At 40.0% G+C, this 26,891-nt stretch overlaps 2 protein-coding genes across 9 annotated transcripts; one reads left to right on the forward strand and one right to left on the reverse strand.

The window, feature by feature from the left end:
- On the forward strand, window positions 13,745-20,443 carry LOC110433469 (CTP synthase-like). Of its 4 annotated transcripts, none has more exons than XM_021455657.1 (22): window positions 13,745-14,106; window positions 15,412-15,491; window positions 15,670-15,756; window positions 16,426-16,476; window positions 16,567-16,684; window positions 16,797-16,901; window positions 16,976-17,040; window positions 17,186-17,269; window positions 17,380-17,430; window positions 17,512-17,574; window positions 17,662-17,708; window positions 17,807-17,885; window positions 17,998-18,060; window positions 18,566-18,655; window positions 18,740-18,778; window positions 18,863-19,090; window positions 19,183-19,268; window positions 19,358-19,406; window positions 19,495-19,575; window positions 19,679-19,772; window positions 19,907-20,043; window positions 20,172-20,443. In XM_021455657.1, the coding sequence occupies exons 1-22, from the start codon at window positions 13,989-13,991 to the stop codon at window positions 20,181-20,183; spliced, it is 1,827 nt and encodes a 608-aa protein (XP_021311332.1). In that variant the 5' UTR covers window positions 13,745-13,988; the 3' UTR covers window positions 20,184-20,443. The 4 variants fall into 4 exon arrangements, with proteins under 4 accessions (XP_021311332.1, XP_021311331.1, XP_021311334.1 ...); XM_021455656.1 differs by having other exon boundaries at window positions 19,907-20,051; window positions 20,172-20,432; XM_021455659.1 differs by having other exon boundaries at window positions 13,760-14,106; window positions 16,845-16,901.
- On the reverse strand, window positions 20,999-26,723 carry LOC8054963 (membrane-bound transcription factor site-2 protease homolog). 5 transcript variants are annotated; one of them, XM_021455660.1, is made up of 10 exons: window positions 26,436-26,723; window positions 26,183-26,248; window positions 25,175-25,241; window positions 24,355-24,429; window positions 24,178-24,281; window positions 23,658-23,805; window positions 22,760-22,840; window positions 22,222-22,686; window positions 21,729-22,058; window positions 20,999-21,322 (listed from the first exon to the last, which is right to left on the reverse strand). In XM_021455660.1, exons 1-10 carry the CDS (start codon window positions 26,531-26,533, stop codon window positions 21,149-21,151), a joined length of 1,608 nt encoding a protein of 535 aa, XP_021311335.1. In that variant the 5' UTR covers window positions 26,534-26,723; the 3' UTR covers window positions 20,999-21,148. The 5 variants fall into 5 exon arrangements, with proteins under 5 accessions (XP_021311335.1, XP_021311338.1, XP_021311339.1 ...); XM_021455663.1 differs by lacking the exon at window positions 26,436-26,723 and adding an exon at window positions 25,454-25,519 and having other exon boundaries at window positions 26,183-26,239; XM_021455664.1 differs by lacking the exon at window positions 26,436-26,723 and adding an exon at window positions 25,454-25,514 and having other exon boundaries at window positions 26,183-26,225.

Here is a 26,891-nt window from a genome sequence, read left to right on the forward strand (position 1 = left end):
AGGACAACATTACAATGAAGGTAACATTTGTCCAATTAGATTCTTTTTGTTGTGTATTTATTTTGCAAAATTCCGGATATATTGTTAAAGGATGAGTGCTTTATTTAGTTGCCTCCTTAGAACATTTGTTCAATTTGTTCAAATATATGCCGGTGACGAGGAACCCACATAAACATTCCTATTCCACACAAAGGAGGAATAAGGTAGTGAAGAATGCAAGAAAATTTTGGGTGTGTGAACAAGTCAAGGATTGGCTCGTGAGAAATGGATGTCTGAGGGTCTGGCCTTCTCTATCTGATTCTAGATAAGTATTTAAAAAATATGAAATATTTGACAATGTCCGCATCAGTAAAGATGATAATCTAAAGCTTATATTTACGATTAATGATTAACAATATAAATGATAATAATTTTATATAACAGATGATATGAATCGTATAAAAGTATTTTAAAGTTATATCTATGTAATTAAATTATGATAATTTAAATATTATTAATAACATATAAAATTAAGTTTAACTAATTATGATATGGCTAACCATATTAATTTAAAAACTTTAGTTTATTTATATATTTATGAATTTTTATATATCTATTTATTGATAAACATTTATATGTACAAATATTATCTACACTTCTGTTTTATTTATTGAATTATTTAAATATTTATCATTATATAAGTTATTTTTGGGAATTGCCTTCGTCTATAGGTGTTACTAGCAAACATGCTTGTGCGTTGCAATGGGAAAAACAAAATTACTAAAAAAATAAGATCAGAGAATGCTCTCCTTGTTTCTCCCCACATTGTAATTCTAATCTTAGATTAAGTCAGCTAGGAGTTTCGTTGCCAAATATTAGAGATTTTTTTGTCCATAGATGATTACGAGGGAGATCTATTTTGACTATTCATGTTGTATCCCTCTATGAGAATTGCACTGGTATATACATATAGCTTGGGAGTGTGTTTATTCATACCGATTTGGATAACAAATCACTCAATATCTGAGTTTATGGTTTGATCCATGAACTAAAGAAAGCTCAAATATAATTTACTTTTTTTTTGAAAAAAACGATAGGAATAACGAAAGATTATTCACCTTGGCACTTATTGGCACGAGTACCCACCATGAGAGGCACTGGTGGAGCTGCTGGCCGGACTCGACGCTGTTTTGGGCCTCCAAATGAGTATGAGTCAATAGCTCAGTTCAAACGATGAGCCGGACGCGATGTGAAGCCCAATCATACAACACGACCCAGTTTCACTTTCATCGCCTAGGCCACCCAACCCTCTGCTCATAGGCCGTAGTTGTTGCGTGTGTTTGTCGGGAGAAGAGGCGAAGATTTAGCACCATATCGGCCACCGAGAGCTGAGCGTGGAGAGATAGTGCTACAAAAGAAAGGGCACGACACCAGAACAACTTGTACATAGATGAAAAACGGCCCAAACGAAAAAAAGTTGAAATTGTATCGACTAATACTTTACTATTGACGGACATAGTTTATCTAGTGGACTGAAATTTTGATAATTATATATTAGGGAAAGATATGTTCATATTGTAAATGCATTCCTACATGTATATTAATTTTATTCTGCTACAAAACTTTCGATAAGCAAACCTACATGTTATCTTCAATCAATTAGATGTCGAAATTTGAGAGAACCATTTTGTATTCATACCCAATAATATCCATATTTGAATTTAAATTAAAATGTGGCAAATGATACTATCTAGATTCGATTCCAAGTGAATTCGATTTGAATCCATCCTTACGTGCAGGCATGTTTGCTAACACTCACTCCTTTCCAAATCGTAAGTTGTTTTGCCTTTTCTAGGTGTATAGTTTTTTTTGCTACCTATCTAATACAGTATATATTATGTCTAGAATCCAAAACGACTTAAAGTTTACTCGTAAGTAGAATGGAGGGGTTATATATCTGTTAATTTCGAGGTCAAGGGTTGTTCTCAATAGAACCAGCTATGTGGCCAAGCTGAAAGAAAAACTAACTATCTCGCGTTGATTAATCTACTTTTTTCTCATGGACTTTCTCCTTGTCTCGATCGATCGATATGAAATAGTCTGACTATTTACTTATTGCTAGCCAACACTCGGTCATCTTCTTCTCTTCTCCTCCCTCTATTATGTAATATAGTGTATTCTAACATTCAAAATTTATCCTCAAATATAATACATTCTAAAGGACAAAACCAATTTTACATTAAATACTTGCTATTTATCAACTAATAATCATTAATCATGTTGATGATAACATCTAGTTAGAAAATAAAATAAGGATATATACGTATTTTATATTCTCTCTTAATTTGTCTTATAAAATTTTTAAAATGTACTATTATATCAAAGGACAGAGAGAGTAAACGTCAAACTCGTCTAGTTAGGTAGCTGAATAGCTGGCCATTTATATATTGGACACCCACGCCCTATCTATAAAGCCTCCAAAACGACCGACGATTAGATCCCATTTTGTGACAGTAGTATCGTATACTAACTTAATCTGCATCTTTTGGTGCAGCGTGGGGTCAGTGGTCACTGGGAGCACGAGATCCTGTAATCCAGCGCCGGAAAGCACTTACTCCACCATGTGGCCGCCGGCCGCGCAAGCATGCATATGACAATTTGCATCATCCTCCCGTCCGCATGCAGCGCCATTCAGGGCTAGATTTCTGCGGCTATTGATTCCTCCCCGTGAGGCCGGCCGGTCCCTGTTTGGCCAAATTATAAGTCCAGATGGCTCGACTCCTTAAGTGAAGCATGTGCACGTCGTCATCTTTCCTCTTCATTTCTCTCATTATCCTGTCCAGGACCATGGGGGGGCGCACTCTCCATATGCAGCATATGCATGCATGTTGCTGGATCTTTAATTTTGTTGCGTGCACTGCAAAATTAGAGAAATGCTATCCAACACTCAAGTGTTTTAGAGCAACCAAACAATCAATTTTTCCTTCTCTTTTCATTCTCTCTTCTTATCCAACTTCGGTGGGCTTAGAAGAGGCTTGGAGGAGACACACCAACCAAACGGCAGGGATGGTGTGAGGGCATCAGTTAGGGTTCTCGAAGCATAGGAGGCGGCCAAGCCAGGTCAGGACGAGGGCGCCCATGGCCATGGTAGTTGCGGAAGGGATGGAGGTGAAGAAGGAGGTTGTCGTGAGAGGTGGATTATGGGCGGTGACGACACGTTGGGAGGAGAGAAAAGATACGGAAAAGGTACCGAAAAAATCGGGTGTTGGAAGAACCTAAAACACGTGAATGTTGTATAAACACATCCAAAAATTATTAATTCTTAGTAAGTATTTAGAGGCAAAATCATCTGGATCCGTTTTGCGCGCTCTACTCGAGTTATGCTAATTATTCAACCTTTAGTCCGACCGTAGGTTCTCAATTTTCCACACAGCTGCGTCTCTTGTCATTAGACGGTCAAACAAAACCTTATCTATACGCCACAAATCTTCTTGCTCTGAGTCAAAGCGCCCCGGTCCCATGCGGCCACGCCCACGCCTCTAAATTAAAGTCAAACACGCCACCTCATCACCTTCTCATGCATGCATGTCAATGAGCAGCAATTGGTAAAAACCTTTTTCCCAAGAGCTCTGCTTATTAGCTTTTTACTAGGGCCTTGTTTAGTTCCGAAAAGATTTCGGATTTCGGTACTGTAGCACTTTCGTTTGTTTGTGACAAATATTATTCAATTATGGACTAACTAAGATCAAAAGATTCGTCTCGCGATTTCCAGTTAAACTGTGTAATTAGTTTTTGCTTTCGTCTATATTTAATGCTTCATGCATGTGCCGTAAGATTCGATGTGACGGGGAATCTTGAAAACTTTTTGCTTTTTGGGGTGAACTAAACAAGGCCTAGATCGTGATTTGGTTGTTGGTAGGCTAATTTCTTCTCATCATCAGTGTGACCTTTAGCTAGGTAGGTACACACGCAGGCACAGAAAAGAGCCCTTCCCTTTGGACGACGACGTCATGATTGACTGATATACCCGCGTGCAGTGATCCATGATGGATCCGAGGTTTCCTGTTTTTTGTTTTTTCTTCGGAGATGACAAAATTTAAAGGGCTTCAAGTATGAAATGAATTTTGTGGAGAAGAGCACAGCTTTACTACTCACATGCATGCACCGACGATGCATGGCTGCTGGTAGTACGTACTATTGACGACGATGAAATAACGTCGTGCAATACTCGATCCGTGAGACACGCTTCACATGCGCAGAATAATTATCATTGGACATATATGGCGCTTGCACTCGATGATCGATCCACGGAAAATAAGCATGTACATTGGTATTGTCTCAAAGGTCAATACCGTGCCACATAATTATAAGACGACTTAAGAGGTAACAAATATAATATATTGTCTTTTAAGTTGTCTCCTAATAATTCAAGAATCCTTAATTCGTGGAAACAAATGTTTGTTGTGAGTTATATGGCAACAACAACTCATACAAGGGTGTGTAAGCTGTATCATAATCCTAAATTTTAGCTCATGAGATAATTGTTTCGTGAAACAATGACACATCTTTCTCTTTTCCCTCTCTCTCTTTCCTTCACGTCAGCAAAAATCCTACGTGACACTATCCTGAGCACCATTATTTCGTCTCGGCCGTCAGCCGTTCAATGTAAGTGCACTGGCTGTTGATGTAAACTTGGCTAAATCGACCTGCAACAATTAAGCCTCATTAATTTATTTCTCAAGCAAGCGTGCTAATTAAAACGACTGCCCATGCATGGTCCATGGCCCGTACGTCCAGTCCAGCGGCGGCGGCCAGCGTGCGCGCGGTAGCGTTCCAAGTTCGTCCACCACAGAGATCGGTATGGCCGGCGGCGGCGTGCTAAGACCTTGTTTAGTTCACCCTGAAAACCAAAAAATTTTCAAGATTCTTCGTCACATCGAATCTTGTAGCACATGCATGAAACATTAAATATAGACGAAAACAAAAACTAATTACACAGTTTAGCTGTAAATCACATGACGAATCTTTTAATCCTAGTTAGTCCATAATTGGATAATATTTGTCACAAACAAACGAAAGTAAACAAACGAAAGTGCTACGGTACCGAAAACTTTTCACTTTTCGGAACTAAGGCCTTGTTTAGTTCCCAGAAAATTTTACAAAATTTTTCACATTCCCCGTCACATCGAATCTCTAGACGCATGCATGGAGCATTAAATATAGACGAAAATAAAAACTAATTGCACAGTTTGGTCGGAATTGACGAGACGAATCTTTTGAGCCTAGTTAGTCTATGATTAGATAATATTTGTTAAATACAAACGAAAATGCTACAGTGTCGATTTCCCAAAAATTTTCGGAACTAAACACGGCCTAAACGAGACCTAAGTAGTGACTACTCCATCTATCGAGGTGACGATGTGTACGTACGTGGCGACGACTGCCCGTGCGGCCGGCACGTACCTACAAATAGACTACCCTTGGACGCGCGCGACGATGGGCCGGCGGCCGGCGGGGATATTCCGGCGCGCGCGTCTCCATCGATCGGGCCGGCCGGCGATATCGCACGTACGTCGTCGTCCCGCCTGCTGGTGTCCGACCGATCGTGTGAACGCGCGGGCGAGAGCGGTCGACGAGCTTTTGGTTTGGCAAGACTTCCAGCGGACGGAAACGAAATATCCCGTCGACCGGCATGGGCGCATATATATGGCGAAATTAAAGGACTCGGCCTTGTTTAGTTCACACTAAAAAGCAAAAAGTTTTCAAGATTCCCCGTCACATCGAATCTTGCGGCACATGCATGAAACATTAAATATAGACGAAAGCAAAAACTAATTACACAGTTTAGCTGGAAATCGCGTGACGAATCTTTTGATCCTAGTTAGTCCATAATTAAATAATATTTGTCACAAACAAAAGAAAGTACTACAGTACCGAAATCCGAAATCTTTTCGGAACTAAACAAGGCCGAGATAAGAGATGACGGAGGTCGTCGTCGTCGCCCTCCGACAGCGACGTCAACGAACGAACTAACGTGCGGGAGCGATAGCACACCCCAGAGATAGAGATGTCACTACGTGTGAGGGCGGCGTCACACAAGCAGCTAGCGTCGTCCGTCCGACGAGTTACATTGCTGATGATCCATCATCAGTTAATTTATTTATCAATATCAATTTATTCCTGTAATATATATATATATATATATATATATATATATATATATATATATATATATATATATATATATATATATATATATATATATATATATATATATATATAAGATCACGGAATAAACAGCATTCCGGCCTTCACATTCGCACGTGAATGCTTGGCCCAACAATACAAGAAAGGTACTTAGACCAGAGTTCCGCTATACGGACACTAACATAGTTTAAAACAAAGACAGCAGCCTGCTAACGGCAGCCGCACCAGGAGCAAATCACTCAGCAACCTTACAAAGAGCACATCGTGCAAAAAAAAAGGGATTGCACACCTCAGACAGGGAACAGCAACCAGGACTACCAACATATCCTTCTTTGAAGCTTCCAAACAGGATCTCCAAAGAAAAACAACGCTATCCCTTCGAGACGTTTACATCCTTCAATCAAAGGCCCTCTCTCTTCTTCTTTAGACAACTGGGACCATTGCCTGATCCAATAAGCCCCCCCTGAAAATTACCTGCACATAAGAGTTAGTAAATAATTTTTGGAATACCGCATCGTTTCTATTCAACCATAAAACCCAGCACAATGCTGCTATCCCCACAATTATTTGATTTCTTAGCCCTCGAGTAAAGCTCCTTATCCAAGAACCAAACATATGAGACATGCTACGTGGTGGGTGAATATTGAACGTAATAAGCAGCAAATTCTAAACAAAACGAGCTACCCGACAGTCGAAAAAGAGGTGCTGAATGGATTCTTCAAAGCCGCAGAAATTGCACCTAGAATCACTCCTCCACTTTCTCTTTAATAAGTTATCCTTTGTTAACACCACTCCTCTTTTTAAGTACCAAAGAAAAATTTTAATTTTCAAAGGTATTTTCGCCTTCCAGAATAACTCCTTTCCTCCAATTCTCTCCACTTCCATTAACTCTCTATATAGTGACTGAGTTATATATATATATATATATATATATATTGGTATCTCTATCTCGCGGATTGTCCGATGGCTAGCTAGATCGATGCACGCTAGCTCATGCGCATGCCTTTTCGTTCTTTATTTTGTTCCCTCCCGGCCCTCTCTTACATCATCCGATCCGTCCATTAACAACACTTTTCATTTTCTCTGTCTAGTTTTTTTTTCTGTTTTTATGAAGCGCGTTTAGAACGCCTTTTTCTCTTTGGAATCGTTGAACGGCGAAGACCCAGCGCGGGCGCGGTGTAGTAAACAATTCACACAAGCACACACGGAGCGTCGGGCGGCGTCACAAATTAAATTAATCACATTAGACCGTGTTACCGCGAGTCAATATATAAACAGTCATGACTCGGTGAAAAAGTTACTGTTTCTCTCTTACATTAAAATTTGTCTTTTAGACCGGCATGAATCATCACCAGCATTGGTAGTCTGCTAGATGTTTTGTACTATATAAAAATACAGTAGCCTTCAACAATTCCTCCCATATATTCTTTTCTTTCACAGGAAGAGGAAGAATATTCGTCTACTCCTATATGCTATATATATCAACCCCGAACTTTACCGCTTTTGCTCCTATTATTGTTTGCATGCGTCACGTCTTTTTTTGTTGTCTCCTTTTGCCCATCTGGAGTGTAAATTCGAATCGTTTGAATTGAAAGCAGGAGGAGAAGTTTTTGGTTCGTCGTCCATGTGCAAAGTCGCACCTGCTGCAAACTAAAGAAGGAGCTCGTGGACACATATAGTGTATAGTATATGTGTGCTGTGGCCAAGTACTAAACATTTTCGCTAATGAACGACTGGTTATTGGCTAACCTAAACGTGTCCAGCTACCGAGAACACACACGCGCGAATCAAATAATATCTTGCAGTTGCAGCTGGAATGGATCGGGGCGGCAGCAGGCCGGGATGATGGCGTGGATCCCTGTTGGCGCGGACTCAGCGGCAGCCGGAAAATGTGCTCGTCAATAATTTCTTCAGACAAGTTGGTACGAGTCTGGCAGATTCGGAATTCAATGTTGTTGAGGGGGTCGCCGGGGATGACTCAGAGCCCGGTCACGGTTTGGTCCTGCGTCGTCCGCAGCACAAGCTGCATGCTGCGACTGCATGCATACATCCTCCACCGGCGGGTTCAGCAGTCCCCGTGTCCTGTGATATATATACGTCCTTTCTATTGATTAATTACAAACTTCACAACGGAACCAAGCAAGATTTAGGGGCTGTTTGGTTCACACCCATACTTTGCCTGCCTAAGTTTCGGTGAGCCACGGTGTGGAGGCAGCTGTTTGGTTCTATTTTTAGCTGTGGCGGCCACATGCCTTTCTTTCTTGTCCTTTGCTGCTTGTGGTTGTCGTGTAGCGCATGCTGATTGTGGCGAGGCCGTGGCGAGCGTGGCGGGCGTTTTCTCCGCCACCGCCATGCCATGCTGCGGCTACCATCATTGTGGCGTGGCACAGTGTGGCCGTGAACCAAACAACCTCTTAGGCCTTGTTTAGTTCCGAAAACTGAAAAGTTTTCGAAACTGTAGCACTTTCGTTTTTATTTGACAAACATTATCCAATCATAGAGTAACTAGGCTTAAAAGATTCATCTCGTGATTTACAGGTAAACTGTGTAATTAGTTTTTATTTTCATCTATATTTAATACTCCATGCATGTGGCGTAAGATTCGATGTGACGAAGAATCTTGAAAAGATTTTGCTTTTTGGGTGAACTAAACAAGACCTTATACCAGAATACGTATATAGGAAACGGGCTTCAGTGTCTGCTTTCACCGTTCAGAACACTGTATCTGAAAGGCTGATGGATGAGGTACACATAACACATGTGATGGATGAGGGTACACGTGAACAATTAGAGACACGTGGACAAACGGGTACCCGAACATGTGAGGAGTATACAATATATATTTCACTGCGGTGATTGGAATGACCCTCTGGTTATTACTGAAAATAATGTTTTCCAAAAAGAAGTAAAATTTATGTGCAAATATTCCCGTTAAATTAAATTCACACTAAATTACCACTTCTATCATTGTTTAAATGTAAACTAAAGTATTCCCTGCCCTCAAAGTATAGCTTAAGAGAATGTGACATGCCAAATTGCGTCTTATAAATTGGACGAGAGGGAGTGTATATCACAACTGGAAGACAATATATAGTAGGAGGATTCTCCGCGCATTGCTGTGGGTACGAAGGAGAATATAAATAGGTCTCATTGTAGTCTATTGAGCAGTATGCATGCATGGTCATGTTGAGATAGCTGCATCCACTACCGAAACCATGGATAATGATGTGGCGTAAGGAGGTGCAAGAGAATTAGCTTAGTGGGGTTTGTCTTTATAGGATATATAGATATGTATGTGTATTTGTTACAAAACGAAGAGAGAGAGAGAGTGCAAATATAAGTAGTAATTTTTATTGATGTAGAATAAATAAAAACTTCTAATGCTTAAGAAACTCCTAACCTGTAGAAGGGCAAAAATTGACGGGCAGCAATACTATGCACTGCAACGTAAGCCATAACCGTTGCATACGTTTGCATCCTTCCATTTTCATTCTACTAATAAACAGAAAAAAAAGTATCAATGGAGTCTGCGGCGAAAGTGATGAGAAAAAAAATGCAGCCATGCAGGTTCTTTAATGACACTAGCATTCATGCACACATAAACTATGGCCTTGTTTAGTTCCTAAAAAATTTTGTAAAATTTTTCAGATTTTCCGTCACATCGAATCTTTAGACGTATGCATGGAGTATTCAATATAGACGAAAATAAAAACTAATTGCATAATTTGGTCGGAATTGACGAGACGAATCTTTTGAGCCTAGTTAGTCCATGATTGGACAATATTTGTCAAATACAAACGAAAGTGCTACAATGCCTGTTTTGCCAATTTTTTTGGAACTAAACAAGGCCTATATGATCTGTATCAATTAAGTATCAAGATCTCACCCATGCAAATCCAGTGATAGTTAGGTTAATCAACGCTGTCAACTGCAGGCCGGCCGGTTTGCCTTTGGCGCCAAGTTTGAAATTTCACTTTTCCGATCCCTTCACTTGAACCATAACTAGCTAGTCCCGCTTTACTTAGAATGCAAGAATCTACTCCAGTGGTAATTATATATTATCAGTTGAGATGCGGATCTGCAAAAGGGGGGAAAAGTAGAAAAAACATTTACAGATTTTTTCCCTTGATTTTTGTTGATGTGTGTTCGATCTGCTGCTACCATTTCGCTGCCCCAGGTAGCTGATCATTACGAACTGTAACAGAAAGGCACAAAGCTAGCAATCATTGGTGCTTACTCTAATCTCAAGATTTGAATCTCACGAAAAGTAGATCTTTTGGGAAATTTGGCACAATTGCACCTTCTTTTTATCCATCTCGTGGCATTTGTTTCGAGATATACAGTGTCTTTTCACCCAAACATTTCTACATATAGGTTTTGTTTTTGCAACGCGAGAACGAACTCCATGAGAATTTTGGATTGCTGCAATATTCCTATCCTAATTAACGCCGGAAATTAGATATCTCGCATAACCCACTGTGACTTGTCATCTCACTTCTTCTCGGCTAATCACACACGTTGATGTGTACTAACATCACAGGTAAAACTCGACAGATTAGGCTCTGATTTGTTGGTTTTGAATGACGGGGCTTCATTGTTAACGTCATTTCCTGATGACTATTTACAATGTGGAGCCAGAAAAAGATGTGCGCACTGGAAAAGTAGCGCTGAAGCAAAATCAGGAGCTGTAAAAGTGCTGGCAGAAAGGGACCGGAGTGCAAAAGATTCGATCTTTTCAGTGCAAATTGGAAGGGAAAGATGAAACCCCACAGACTACGACTAGCTTGTTTTTGACAAGAAGAATGACCACGACTCCAAGTCGGCATGTTTCGGGTTAGGCAGCAGAGGGAGGAGCTGAAAATAACGGTTAATAATGATCGATGATGCTAGCTTGAAATGGTATCTCCTTTTAAATTTTTCTCCCACTAGAATCATGTTCTCTCTTGTGGAAATAAAGCCGGTGCGTTTGGCCTTAGAAAGGATACAAGTTGAATATTGGTGATATTTATATGTAATTTTTATCGTAGGCATTTGATTCCCTAGAACCACAAACAAAATTATATATTGACGAGCAAAGAATCATACCGTGGATGATATGTTTCCAACAAAAAAAAGTTCATTCACATAAGACCGACTAACCTAATCTGTTCACATTAAGACTAACCAAATATATATATGTTCTAGAAGAATATCACTTTGATGATATTATGCACAGGTCTCTTGATATTAATTTTATTTAGAAATAATAAGCCTGGTTCTAGAGTACAAGACTAGGAGTCTAGGACCACTTATAATAAGTTATAACGAAATCACACATGATGAAGAATATCAGACAATAATTTAAAAAATTGTGAGATTATTCTACACACGACACTGGCAATACCAAAACAATCTTATTACTTTATCATACAAAAGGTCTGAGATTTGTTAGTTTTTTACTAGATCTTTATGACACGATTTCGCTCTGAACAACGTATTGACGAAAATAAAAACGGAGTGTTTGTGATTCTTTATGTGTTAGTGCGTTGTTCAAAGATCATAGTTTAAACCGCACCTGTTCTGTGGCGAGAAATTTGTGACCGGAGTCCAAGCGTCACCATTCACCCCTTGATGATAAGCTAAATATTCTTACCACGCATAGCTAACAACGTATTACGTACTCCATATCTTCTGCAGTATGCACCCCCGGAACCAACACCAAGAAAGACAAAAACTTCTACAAACCTGAAAACTACTGCTTTTGTCCTACTCCTACCTCAACCGTTGCCTCATAATCCAGACCTCCTTACTATATATGGTTCGATGCCGGGAAAATGGCTGGCAATATTTACTCAGATCGAAATGAGGTGAGATATGACTTATTATGCCTTGTTATGCATGAGTGTTTTCCGAATTATATACATGATCATATACGATTGTGTGAAACTTAAACTATAGAAAAAATATCGTCATTTGGTTTTCATGTGCATCCCTAAAATAAAACCATGGCGTTAGCACGAGCACTATACTAGTTGCAAAAGGAATACAAGTCTTTCCAAAAGAATTTTGTTAACACATCCAAAAATTACTGTGAACATATCTACCTCCCTGCAAGAATTATTATTGCTAGACACAATGACTCAACCCCTAGGGTAAGATATATCCCTTGGAGACAATAATGGAAAGGGATTTTGTTTGGCAGAGTCAAGAAAAGCCATGAACCCCAGCTAAATCAGGACATGTCACTAACGGCAAGGACGTGAAGGGTCGCGTATCATATGCAGCCTTAGTGGACCACATATTTTGCTGAAAATAACACAAGGAATAGCTCCTTTTTTGTTAGAAGAGACCCTCGATCTGTAGATCGCTTTTCTTGCATCTGTACCATTGCATTACATACATGTTATTGACACATATGAAGAACACTAGTACTCCATCCCAAATTGTAAGTTATTCCAAGAATCTTGGAGAGTCAAACTTTACTAAGTTTGACCAAATTTATATTATAAAATAATAATTATTATGGTACTAACTAAGTATCATTAGATTCTTTCTTAATTATATTTTCATAGTATACTCATTTTACGTTACAAATCTTAGTATTTTTCTCTATAATTTTGGTCAAACGTGAAAATGCTTTGACTCTCCAAGATTCTTGGAATGACTTACAATTTGGGACGGAGGGAGTATTATTTAAATTTGTGTTATATTTATTTTGATATGAGACCAGTGTTGTGTTGTGTTGTAAAATTGTGTGTAGATTAATAGGTTTATTTTTTTAGAAATATACTATAACTGTGCGAAATAAAAAAAGGGCTCACTACATGTGCTTGATTTTTTTTTGAGGTCGACCAACTTGTTCATTTGAGATTATCTGTCGAATCTGTCAGCCAGTCAGCAATATTTTTCTCTCACAATAAATCAATAAATAATACTTTTAGCCATAACTTATCAGTCAAGCGAACAGACCAAGGAACATGAATAAAACCTTAAATTTGCAGTCACATAATCTATGAGCATCCTGGACAATGGTTAGCCACCCAAGTCTCATCGGAAAGCTCTATTGCTCGATCGAATTTGCTCAGTTATATCTATATTATTTTTATTATGTCTATATCTATATATGTATAATCTGTATTTATATTTATATTTATATCTAAATAATTAGTATGTATATCTATATCTATGTCTACATCTATATATTTTATAATCCTTAAATCTCTTAGGCTACTGCTTCGACCCTTCCAGTCGTCACACAATCCACTCTGAGGCTGAGCCGTCACTTTCAGAGCGTCTCTAGGCTGGTGTTACTTGTAACAGAAATCCAATCTTTAGAATCAGACACGGTCACACGGTAACACCCTCGCACCGGCCACCTGGTGCTTCAAACCAATGCCTGTCCAGCAACCAAAAATGCTCCAACCAAAAAAATTATATATTATATCTATATATCCCTTCTTTTGTTGTATTATTATAGTAGTAGCATTATATCTATTAAATACTACATGTGAGGGTTCTCGGGGAAGTTGTCACTTGTCAGGGCACCTCCCCTGGGGTTCTATTTAAACCCCCTCGTCGTCTCCCCGTCCATTCCAGACTAAAAACTTCTAAACTCTGCCCACCACCACCAGCGCCTGAGAGAGCCTGCCTCCACTCTTGGTTTGGTTGGCCCCCTGGCTGGCGGCACCACACTAGCCTAGTGAGTAGTGCAGCAGCGGCAGTCTTGCTTGCTCGGTTGCTCCTACTACCTGTCCTGCACACTGCACAGGAGCAGCAGAGCCTAGCTAGGACCGTCGTCGTCGGCGAAAGGGGAGCGGGCGGCCATGAAGTACGTGCTGGTGACCGGAGGGGTGGTGAGCGGCCTCGGCAAGGGCGTGACGGCCAGCAGCATCGGCGTCGTGCTCAAGGCCTGCGGCCTCCGCGTCACCACCATCAAGATTGGTAGCCATTCCTTCCCTTTCCTTCCTGGCTTCCTCCCCGCCGCGCGCTTGGCGATTTCGTTTTGTTTTGGGCGGGGTGGCTTTGGCGTTTCCGCGCGAAAACGAAAAGAAAAGAAAAGGAAAAAAAAAAACTGCCTCCCTCCGGCGGAGAATCCGGAAAAAAGGGCGGATTTTTCGGTGGAAAGGCCGCCGGGTCTGCCTGATCTCGTTGCGTTGTGCCGTTTGCTGGTTGGGTTAGCCTCGGTCTGAGCCCAGAGCCCCGGCCCGGACGCTCCCTTTTTGTCGCTTCGGCTGTGCTGTGCAACAAGAGTGCTGTTTGTTTGGGGGCAAAGGAGGCAGGATTTTCCGGATAACTCAGAGCTGTCTGGCCGTCTGGGCGGGGCGTGCGATGGCCGCGTGGCAACCCCCCCCCCCCGTCTGAATGTGCTGTCCATAGTTAAGCCGGAATGAAATGCGCTCTCAAATTTCGTTCAACTGTCAGACGAACGGTTTTCCTGCTGCAATGGCTGACGAAGCTTCTGAACTCTTGTTTATTCCTCACTCAAAACGGCCTCGAACGCATGCATGCTTGCTTTCCTTTTACTGCCTTGAAATTCGTTGAACCAAAATATACTGTCAAATCAGAGATTCAGATTATTATTACTGTCAAGTTTGTTGGAAGCTTTTGCTCTTTCTATTCCGAGAGTGCAGGAAGCCTTTGCTCATTTTTGTTGTTTTAGCCTTGTAGGCCTGACTCTATTACTTCTGTACATATATGCTAACAACCTTCAGCCAGTACCTTAGATCATGCCTTTCGTGAGCTGTGGCACCATGTTTTTCGGTGATTAAGAGTTTATTCTTTTGGATGCTTTTGTCTGTTCTTTTGGTAAACCAAGTGATTGTTAACAACATTCGTTTTGGATGTTGAGTACTTGTTGTTTTAACGAACAATCAGGAATCTGAACTTGGTGTCACGATCTTAGTTCCTTCAAAGAGACGGAATCCCCAGTAGTTTAGGTCAATTTTGTCACCTCAAGCATTAAATTTATTTTGACATATTTCCACACCGTTTTGTGAAGGAAGGTATTCATTTTGCTCCATTTGATGAGTGTGCAAGTACGGATTTCCAAAGTGGTTGGGAACTTGTGCCTTTGTTTTTTTTTTCTTTTTGGCTCCGTCTTTTAGTTCATTGAAGAATTTAGTTGCAAGGTTTCTGTCTATACTGAAAGTTGGTGAAGGGTTTAAGAAACCATTTTTTTAGTTAACGTTAAGGTTACCTGCTGTTCATAATTTCTTATGGCTGTTTATTTGTGACTACCCTCTGCAGATCCATACCTCAACACTGATGCTGGAACCATGTCTCCATTCGAGCATGGGGAGGTGTTTGTTTTGGACGATGGTGGAGAGGTAACTAACTACAAGCTGGTCCTTCTGTGTCCCTCTCTTAACAGAAAAAACACTGTTGTTGGTAGCATCATGGATGACCTCTCCGCTGACATAGTCTTCAGTAGCTCTCCTACAATGTCTACTATGTGGATATATCTTTCCGGCTAATAGGTCCTTCTTCCTTTTATTTTTCTTGAAGGTGGACTTGGACCTTGGAAACTACGAGCGTTTTCTGGATATCAAATTGACCCGTGACAACAATATAACCACAGGAAAGATCTATCAGGTAATTGGACAGATGAGCCCTAATCCATGCGCAATTAGAAACTGCTGTGGAGTATGGCGCTATCAACTCAAAAGTTTGCTTTTATACTTCCCTATATTTTTTCTTAAAAAGGGAGGAAGTTTATTTCTCCCTTTTTTAATTTTGAATTAACAAACCTGCGGCATTCAGTGGCTATCTGCAAGTCATTGAGCGTTGATTGACTGCATGCACATGGAACCCACAAATCTTTATTGAGTCACTTTACGTTTCATCGTAAGATCCACTGCAGTACAATTATGCATGTGCAGAATCATCCGGGCCTCCTCTATCCTGCCACCGTTGTCGGAAGCAGCTGAAAAAGATTCAGCCTGCCACATGGTGGATTAATTGTGGAGTTGATGCCCTGTTGGCTGTTTCTGAGAATTGGTGGATAAATAATCTTTCTTCTTTTGACCACCTGAATTTTGTATGGGATGCAAAAGTAAACTAGCTAGGTCTGAAACTACAGTTGAAACAAACAATCAATTGGAGCTAACCGTTATGTTGCTAGCCTATTTACTACAAGTACATTATCATGTGATCTCCTGTCGCTTGTGCACACTCCAACTCTTCTTGGACTTGACACCACTGTACTTGCTGGCTTTGTCATATGTAGTTTAACATCAGTTTTCTTTGTAATGCTCGAATCAGGCTGTCATTAACAAAGAAAGGAGAGGTGACTACCTAGGAAAAACCGTCCAGGTGGGTGATCAGTATGTAGTGGAGTTTTCATGTGATGAAAACATCATTATTGAGAGACGTGGCTAAACCTATATTCATTTCCACTATCAGGTTGTGCCACATATTACAGATGAAATACAAGATTGGATTGAACGTGTTGCAATGGTTCCAGTCGACGGCAAAGAAGGACCTCCTGATGTTTGTGTCATTGAACTTGGGGGCACTATAGGTGAAGATAATAATTCTATTATTGCATAAATAAAAGCATTACATTGTTCAACATATAGATTAGTTTATTTTTGCTTAATTGTACCCATAGTTGTGTAAGTATGCCGGTGCAGGGGACAAAATCTTTTCGCCGCATAACGACAGTGGCATTCTTGATGCAGGGGATATTGAGTCCATGCCTTTCATTGAAGCATTAGGTCAATTTTCATACCGTGTTGGTAAGAAAACAACAGTTCTTACTCCATTTTAAAGTTTTTTTTTATAGTCTGATCATTCCTTCTCTGTACTGTAGGACCTGGAAACTTCTGTCTCGTTCATGTCAGTCTTGTTCCAGTTCTAAATGTAGTCGGTGAACAGGTAAATTTATCAGTAGTTTACATAGAATTGCAATTTAGCTTGAAGAAAACTAAACTTTGTGTCACTAACACCCAAAACCTTTTATAAAATAGAAAAACTCTGTTAATTACTTTCATGTAATTGACAGCATGCTACATTTGTGTAGAAAACTAAGCCTACACAGCATAGTGTTCGAGGGCTTAGAGGACTTGGGCTGGCACCGGATATTTTAGCATGTCGCAGTACCGAGGTACACTATACAGTCACCTTTCTCCAGTTTCCAGTCCTTCAAGCCTCTGTTTTACTGTTTGTCGGTGCGTAAAACTGAATCACTAATGGTTAGTTCTGTGTTTTCGGCAGCCATTGGAGGAACATGTGAAGGTCAAGCTTTCACAATTTTGTCATGTTCCGGTAATGATAACGATTCCCATTTCAAGGCTTCTTTTGAGTTTTTACCCTCGCTCTTGTCCTGACAATCCAACTTATGTGCAGATCTCAAATATAGTGAACCTCCATGACGTGACAAACATTTGGCACATCCCCTTGTTGCTAAGGGTAGGGCATTTCTTTTCCTATGGAATGTTTACCATAAATTCGAAATTCACATCTTATTTAACCATCCACAATGGAACTTTTTTATAGGACCAGAAGGCCCATGAAGCTATTCTGAAAGTTTTAGAGCTTCAGTAGTATGTGCTTTTGCATGATCACATCAATTGTCCATATAGTAGTCTGAAAATTGAAGGAACACTAACATGTTCACTTTTTATTACTGCTATGTATGCAGTGATGGAAAAGTACCTCGGGAACCTGAGTTAGCGAAGTGGACTAAAAGAGCCACTAAGTTCGACAAATTGAAGACTCCGGTAGGTTTCAATCATCATTCTTATTGTTTCCAGGAGTGGAGCTAAAATATTGCCCCTTATGTTTTTGAGCAAACAGTTCGTTAAATTGAGCACTATTGCATTAACTTTTCAGGTCAAGATTGCCATGGTTGGAAAATACACTGGCCTGTCGGATTCCTACCTGTCTGTCATAAAGGTGACATTACTACTATTTGAACTTAAAAATGAAAACTTGACCAAACTAGGAGGAACTAGGTGGCACTATAAATGAGAAGAAATAGTCAGGACAAATTTGAGCTGAAAATGGACATGGGCGGTGGGCGTGTACATCCACAACTCCCACCAACCCAATGTCTGATTATGAATCAGTGAAAACATACTAAACCAAAATGAATCGCGTGTTTTTTTTCAGTTCCTCAATCATGACTCTACTCTATCTTATTAAAAATAAAAACAAGAGCTATGTTGAGATGACACTGCCTTATAAATGTACCATAAACATGTGCAAATGCGAGAATTGAGAAGAGCCTGGGGACAACCTTGAAGAGTTTCTTCTTACATGGCGCTGTTTTCTGTTTGAAGCTTGTTTAAATTGTAGTTGCTCTTAATTCATTGGATTTGTGCCAGGAATACTCTTTCTTGAAAGCAGAACAATTTTACTCTTCCTGCTGACTAATTTGTCGAAATTGACCTTATTCCAGGCTCTTTTGCATGCATCAGTTGCTATGGAAAGAAAACTTGTAGTCGAGTGGGTTCCTTCCTGCGATCTTGAAGATTCTTCAGCTAAAGAGGTCAGTTTTATCATGGGCACTGAATCAATTCTATTCCTCAATGGAGCTTTTGCTGATGCTTTTGAGATGTGTTGTTTTGAGTAGACCCCTGAAGCCCATAAAAAAGCATGGAAATTGCTGAAGGTAAGTGCATACATCAAATGGTAGCATGATGCAATTCTTGAAAGTTCTGTACTTCTGCACATGTCTCACGGAATTCCACCTCAGGGTGCAGATGGTGTACTCGTTCCTGGAGGATTTGGAGATAGGGGAGTCCAGGGCAAAATTCTTGCCGCAAAATATGCACGTGAAAACAATGTTCCTTATCTCGGCATTTGCTTGGGAATGCAAATTGCAGTGATTGAGTTTGCCCGTTCGGTTATGAAACTACGAGGTGCCAATAGCACGGAATTCGATCCAGCTACAACATCACCCTGTGTCATTTTCATGCCAGAGGTAGGTTATGTTCACTGCCATGCTTACTTGGTATTATTATCCTTCATTAACCATTCATTTTGAACTGTAAACTTCTGACAACACTTCCACAGGGCTCAAAAACCCAAATGGGAGCGACAATGAGGCTTGGATCGAGGAGAACCTATTTCCATGTCAATGGATGCAAATCTGCAAAGCTGTAAGAAACACTTATCCTCATATTCTTCAGTCTAATGCATGATTGCACACTTGATGTGGTGAAATATAACTGCTGTAAATATATCTCAGGTATGGCAATGCCAGCTCTGTAGATGAAAGACACCGCCACAGATACGAGGTACCCTGATTGAATTGTCTATTAGCCATATCAAACAATGTGTATCACTGTTAATACTTTTGCATAGTGACGATTTTTTTTCTTTCAGGTGAACCCTGATATGGTCCCGGACTTTGAGAGGGCCGGGCTTCAATTTGTGGGCAAAGATGAAAGTGGAAAACGCATGGGGGTAGGCTTGGAAATTTTCTCGGATCCTGTAGAACTTAGATGTACTTTCTAGGAACTTAATAAGAAACGTTCTCAATCACTTAGTGGCGCTCTGTTGGATGCAGATAATTGAGCTTCCCTCTCACAAGTTCTTCATCGGTGCACAATTCCATCCTGAATTCAAGTCGAGACCAGGAAAGCCATCTCCGCTTTTCTTAGGTAACACGACCCTACTTTGCAAAAATACCATAAGTTTTTTTTTTCATGATATCCACTCTTATAATAAGACTGCTACTGCATTTTGAGCATGCCTAAGTGCCTCATCTGAATCAACAATTCATCTCTGCTGACAGGGCTGATAGCCGCGGCATCTGGACAGCTAGAACCTTTGCTTCAACGCAGCAATCTGACAACAAAAGCATGTCCTATCAGTAAAATCCCGAAACTGAAATTATACCCAACTGGACCTGTGAATCCATTGAACAGCTTGGTAAATGGGTACTACCCAAATGGCACTGGCATTCACACCTAGAAGCATAATGCTTAGCAGCGGCTTGATTGATATTTGATTTGCTCATATGGTTTTGCTTGTACCCCCTTTTTATGTTTCTTTTTCAGTTTGTACTCTGATCAACTGAGAAGGCTAAGATTCAGCAAGCCCTAGCTCCAGCGACACATGGTTCCGACATTTTAACGAGGAACGTCCTCCAGTCCGTTGCAGCAAACTAGCTATAGGGTGGTGAGGTCTAGTGTGATGTTGCTTTTTTGTTTTGAGGCCTGGAATTAAAGGCGGGAAGTGTTTTGGTAGCGTTAGTAGAGCCTGGAATCTCAACTATTTGTACATTATGGAAGAACTTATCTAAGGACTGAATATACAAATGCTTGGCCATGATTGCATTGCTGCCAAAATATTAACAACCACACTCAGATAAAGAGTATGAGTGTATAACTGTTTAATTAAAAAAATGCAAGCAATATTGTTGTTGTTACTGTTGGTGCCTGTGTTGCCCTAATGCAATGGTGTACCTGTTCAAGTATCCAGTGTTAACTCGCATTATAATTTTTTTCTTGGATTCGAAATTTTGGAGCTCAAGACAATAATATGGGTGCCATATCATAATTGCATGCTTTTGATGCTTTGCTATTTCTAGTTTTGAAGACACAGTAGTAATTTATTTATCTAAATGTGAGCCTGTTTGGCTTGTTTGAAAAACCATGACTAAAAATACTGTTCACTGATTTATTATAAAAGAAAAACACTATTGGCCGGCAAAAAAAAAAAAGCTTAGAAGACAAGCGAACGGAGCCGCATCCACATTAATATGGACGCACACTGCAAGTCTAAAGCATCTTCCGAAGATGCTTTAGACTTGCAGTGTGTGTGTGTCCATATACATGGATGGGACAGTGAACACAGCCACCTTTACAACAGTGCTAGGACGACAAGTAAAATGGGAGGGGGTATGTATATAGAAAACCCAGAACAAATTATAATTTGGAATGGAGGGAGGAGCTCATATAGGATACGAAATACAATTGGCATGCGCAAAAGGATCTTCTCTCTTTGTTCAAGACAAAATTCCATGGGTAATTTGTTATACAACACCATGTAGCACTGTGGAATAACAAATGCTTGAGAACGTAATAACTGATAAAACCGTCCACACAAAGCGGCATACTTTCAGAATTCTGCGTTGCAGTCTTGGGGTAAACCAAGCTACATAGCTTAAGGTAGTCTCCAAAATCGCTTCACCATCCAGAAAATACACCTATCCATTGTGATAAAGTTAGCTGCTAGAAAAGCACTCTGAACATAGAAGCACACTATGCTAAAAACGTAAAAAGAAAGCAGATGGCTGAACCAACACTCAGAAATCATATCAAAGAAAGACAGAAATCCAGACCTACTAGTTAGCATAATCCAATAGAAACAAACCTAGGCCCAAAAACAGAAAGGAAGAAGAATATAGCCATCTTAACATAAAAATTTCTACTATCATATCTTATATATTTGTCCTTAGAATTACTTGCTAAATTGGAAAGTTTCTTTGCTCTAAAGATTGACACCAAATTCTTCTAAGGCTATCCTCTTATAATCAAAGACATGTAAAAATGTCACAATTGGGTGATAGGAACTGAAGAACCCTTCACTACTTCGGTAAAGTAAACACTCACCGGTAGGCAATTGATTACAGCCAATGCCGCAGATGCATGAAGCAAGCTACTTAAACCATTTTCCAAGATATATGGGATGTCTGCAATGAAAAGTAGAAGTGCCCATCGTGGTCGGTAGTGGGACAACCTAACAAAACGTGCTGATGATGCCAGATCACCCACATAAACAAAAGATCCTTCACAAGGACTCTGTCCAAGGTTACTATTTGCGGTATGTGATGATAACAAATTTCCTGCTTTTTGTAAACATCCCAAAGAGTATGGCCTGGCATAGGAGACCTCAATCCATGAAATGCCTGGGGTGAGAACAGGTACCAAGCAGTGCTCATCCTATCACCATTGACCAAATAGACACATATTAAGCATAATACATAAATCATACAAAAAGATTACTTCTATTAAAAGAAGGAAGGACTTCCTAACGATTGTTCATAAAAACTCTTAATTCATCATTCAAATGTGGTACCAATCAAATCAGATGAGGGGTTCTTACCTCAAAACATGCACAACTACTTCCATCACCTTCAGTCCTGTGCCATCCAATTCCACATCTTCTAAGCTTTACTACATCTTTTGCAATCAAACAATATTTTCCCTCAACTTCCTTCTGGTCACTACCTATGCTAGTCTTCTCAGTCAAAATGGTTGAGCCATTACAGATAGCTTTTTCGAAGGCTATCAGTTCATCTGGGCAAGGCAGCTTGTCTCTTATCTGCCAGAGATTTTTGCTTGCATCTATCCATGAATCAGGCACACAATAACCCTTGGCAGAACTAGTGGCAACATATCTATGAGAGCCTTCAAGGAACTCAGGATCACTAGATTTTGCTGTAGAACCTTGGTTCAGAATCTTGATCCATTCATCAGTTCTTGTTATTTTCAGGCCATCCACAGAAAGGATAACATCATGAGAAGACAAGTATTCTGACATAGGAGATATTTCAGGGACCTCTATGACCTGTTCTGACAGACTTTTTTATTGTAAAGATTGCCAAGATTAAAATAATGTAAACACATAGAAGTAGACTTACCATGAGGCCATCACCACTCACATAGAGAGGATATAACATCACCGGAAGTAATAATGTTATTATCACACATGCTGTACAGAGCTATTAAACATGAAATCACAGCAAAAAAAAAAAACTTTTATAAAACATCACGATTATTGAGTAACAAGCTCAGTATACAAGTATATATTACACTTGAACTACGCCTAGGAGTGCATTAGAACTATATTTGTACTTCTCTAACCAGGGTTTAACAGCATTTTCTAAACCAGCAATTGTTTCTATTTGGTTGTTATATACCTTGAGTCCTGATTTAGGCTACAGGCCTACAGCAAAACCATGTCATATATATTGACTTCAGTTTCTGATGTCCTAACCAGACAAAATGCAGCCCTTCAAATGTACGTGTAGGCATGATACACACTGGTGTATGCCCTCAAGTGTATGTGTAGCTGTGTAGGCAAGATACTCAGCGATGTACCCCCTCAATACCAACTATAAATCTTTTTACAGTCAACTTGTAGAGGGGGAGGGGGGGGATCTAATTATTACATTAAGCAAAGACAAGGACATGCTTATTCGGTTTAGGAGGTTAGTTTCCATTTTCCGAATATATCTCTGCTCACATTGTTTAAAATGAATATTCAGTGAGATCAATTGCATCTTATGCCAAACTGCATAAAGCATATTGTTCTTATTTCTTGTTTGTTGCACTTATTATTGCAAGTAAACAAATAATTAACCGTTTTTCTTTTGATTTAAGCACTGTACTTCCTGTATGAGGTAGCAAGAAGTACCCAAATATTGAAAGTAGCTGACAATGGATTACGAAATTACGAAAATAAAAAGAGGGCATAACGAATAAAATAGAATTACTCCTATCTTTTGGAAATAATCAATGCACAACAGAATGGCTTACCATAACATTATGCCAAATTCCTGCACAATAAATCCGGAGCATAGAAAAGAGAGGTAGATTTTGTAGTAGGTCATAGTTCAGAGCAACAAATGCCCCAGGAAAAAGTACAGCGACAAATATGGCAACATACTCAATCTGTAGTCCCTCACTGTTGCAAATGTAGCAAATAATGTGTCAGAACAGGACACAAAAATAATTAATGAGCAAGCTGTTAGACAGATAGTTGGTTTAGGCCATTGGCCTTAGTCATGTCATGCGCTGTCCATAGGCCCATGCCACATATATACATCGGTTTTGTGTTAGGCAAGGTCGGGGGGATCTTTGTGATTGGTGCTATTTCTATAAACTAAAACCCTAGAGCAGCATTACCTATATAATCAGTAATCTATTCCCTCATAGTCAATCCACTATTTGCTGCCTATTATCCTTGCTTACAGATGTTTTGAGTATCGAGTGAAAACAAAAGCACACAACATCTAAGAGAAAAAAAAATAGACATGAGAAGGTAAGACATAAAGACCTTGCAGCTGCAATGGCATGTCCAAATTCATGAAAAGCAATAGACAGAATTGTTGACATTATGATGATTATGGTGTCCACAATAGATATGCTGAGACCTGAAGTCTGCAATAAGCAGAAATGCTTGGTGGGTTGTTGATGTGAGAAGCTGAAAAGAGAAGCGTCAAATTCTACTCACCAGTAGGTTCTGTAACCAGGCACTAAGGGATCCACTCCTGAAATAACACACACCAATTGACTCCCACAATAGCATCTAGAAAATCGAAAAGATCACAGTACATAAGATTTGTATACCCATGGGAAAAGTATAACCAAAGCATGGGATTCTCCATATTACAACAAAAGATATGGGACCTGCTAAACCCACCACATATTTATAAGGAATCGATGGAAATTGATAAGAGCAAGAACCCAAGAAACACAGAAATTGAAGGTACATAACTACAGATTAATATTATTCAATGCAGTTACTGATAATGATATCAACTGATGGACTCAATTTTTTTTATAAAAAAACTTAACATTATCATAATGCCTAGTAGAACCCTAATCAATTATGTGAGGAAGCCACAAGACAAGCCAAAAAGGTTAAAGATAACTCCTTTGAAAATACTGAACCACCAAAAGGAAATCCTCATGCTTCAGATCATAAGGTCTTAAATCATCAGAAGTACCGCTGTCAATTAACTATTTAATAATTGGCCACCATTAATTTAGGATTTAGGAACAGCATGGAAAATCTCAACACCATCTCCTGTCTGAAGCAGCAATCCATCCATTCAACTTATGTAGACTTATATTGTATACACATTGTAAAATGTAAATTGTCACATAATCATGTTCATCTGTGATTGTAAAGGCACTACCACACGGGTGGTTCTAATTGTTTGAGCAGCAACAATAGGTGACATCATGGGATCCATGATGCAAATGAACATTTTTCAACTTTGGCAATATAACATAGAGAACATTGGAATAATTATTGGACATCAACTTACCAAGGATATACTGACTAAAGCAATGAGAGAGAGATAAACACCTACAGAAAACCATGCTCTCATATATCTGCGGGAGAAAAAAAGGAAGGAAAGTCGGTATAACTTCAAAAGTAATGAATATTTTTGGTCAACATTCTGAATGTGCCAAAGAAACTGCACTTCACCCTTAAGTATTGACACCATTGTTTGAGAAGTAACTGAAAACAACGAAAATTGAGTACAAACATGTGTACAGTACAGTGCATCTAGAAATATCCATGGGTGTAGTTAAGGAAAAACCTGAAAGGAGATCATAAAAGTTCTGCAATACTCATCAGTGAAAGGAATGCAGAGCAAGGATCTGATCTAAAAAAAAGTACAAGATGTTTAATATGGTGCCACCACTATTTATCAATCAGTAAATATAATACAAACACAGCTATATGGTTAATATTTCAGAGAAGAAAACAAAATAAGGACCCATGTTTAATATGGTGCCACCACTACTTATCAATAAATATAGTACAAACGGAGCTATGTGGTTAATGTTCCAGAGGAGAAAACAAAATAAGGACCCCCAAACGACAGTTTTTTTTTTGTTATTATTTTCGCCTAATTTCATGGTTAGTTGGTTACACATATAGGTCAAGCGCTAAATTAGTTATAGAACTATTCAGAATGCCAGATCTGGCAGAATAACATGTTTAAGTTCAGTCTTCTGTATGGACAGCATTGCTTCAGAACAATACAACGTGGACCTTTTGGCAAGATAGGTTCATAATGTATGTAAGTACAACAAAATTTTAAAATATTATAGAGCTATCAAAAAAAAAAAGAGAGAAACGAAAGCAGTGCATATATATGGTTTGAAAAAAGCACAGGGCATGTGTTATGTAGTATTTCAATTCAGAGTATCATGAGCCAAATGCTATGGACGAGTTCAGACAACAAAATATTATCACCTGAAGTTTCCACTCATGAGAAAATTAGGAATAAAATAGAATCTTCATAGTCTAAGCCAGACCATACCTAGCATAGTTCCACCCCAAATTGAAGAGGGCGTCGTTTAAGGCATATATCTTGCAGTCACAATACCTGAATTTTGTGCATCCACAATAAGCAAAATTTAAGTGTCAACTGCCTCTACTGTCTTAAAATCAAGAAAAAAAAGAAAGAAAAAGAAAAGACGAGAGAGAAACCTAAGAAGGATGCTATTCAGATCGAGCTTCAAGCCTTCAACAATATAGCAAGCGAGAGGTAAGAAGCCGTGCAGTTCACTAACCAGCAGGAGATGGAGTGCTCGCTCCGGCGGGAAGCGGCGCTCGTGGGCAGGGACGCCGGTGGCCGCCCCCGCCGCCTGCCGCGGCCGGCGCCGATCATCTCAGCAGTGCGGCGAGCAAGGATCTCCTTCTTCTGTTAAAAAAGGTAGACTAGGTTCAGCTTCTAGAAGCTCGGCTGCCCGCCTCTGCGAGCTTCTGGAACCTTCCTACGGTTGGCGAGACAATTCCGTCGGATCGAGCGGGGCGCGGGAGCGCACTAGTTCAGCTGGAGAGGGGAGGAGACAGGACAGGAGAGGAGCCGACTAGGGATGCAAGTGGCACGGCCGCATGGGCCTGTGCGCATGCCCGCAAGGCCTGCTCCGCAATAGCGGCGCATGCAGGATGCAGCCCACTGGGCCCGTACCAGGCACGGCCCGAAGCATAGATCGTGCTTGGGCCGCTACTCCAGCCCGGCGGGC

Source organism: Sorghum bicolor, chromosome 3 (genome assembly GCF_000003195.3).
Source record: "Sorghum bicolor cultivar BTx623 chromosome 3, Sorghum_bicolor_NCBIv3, whole genome shotgun sequence".
In the NCBI taxonomy this organism is placed as follows: Eukaryota; Viridiplantae; Streptophyta; class Magnoliopsida; order Poales; family Poaceae; genus Sorghum; species Sorghum bicolor.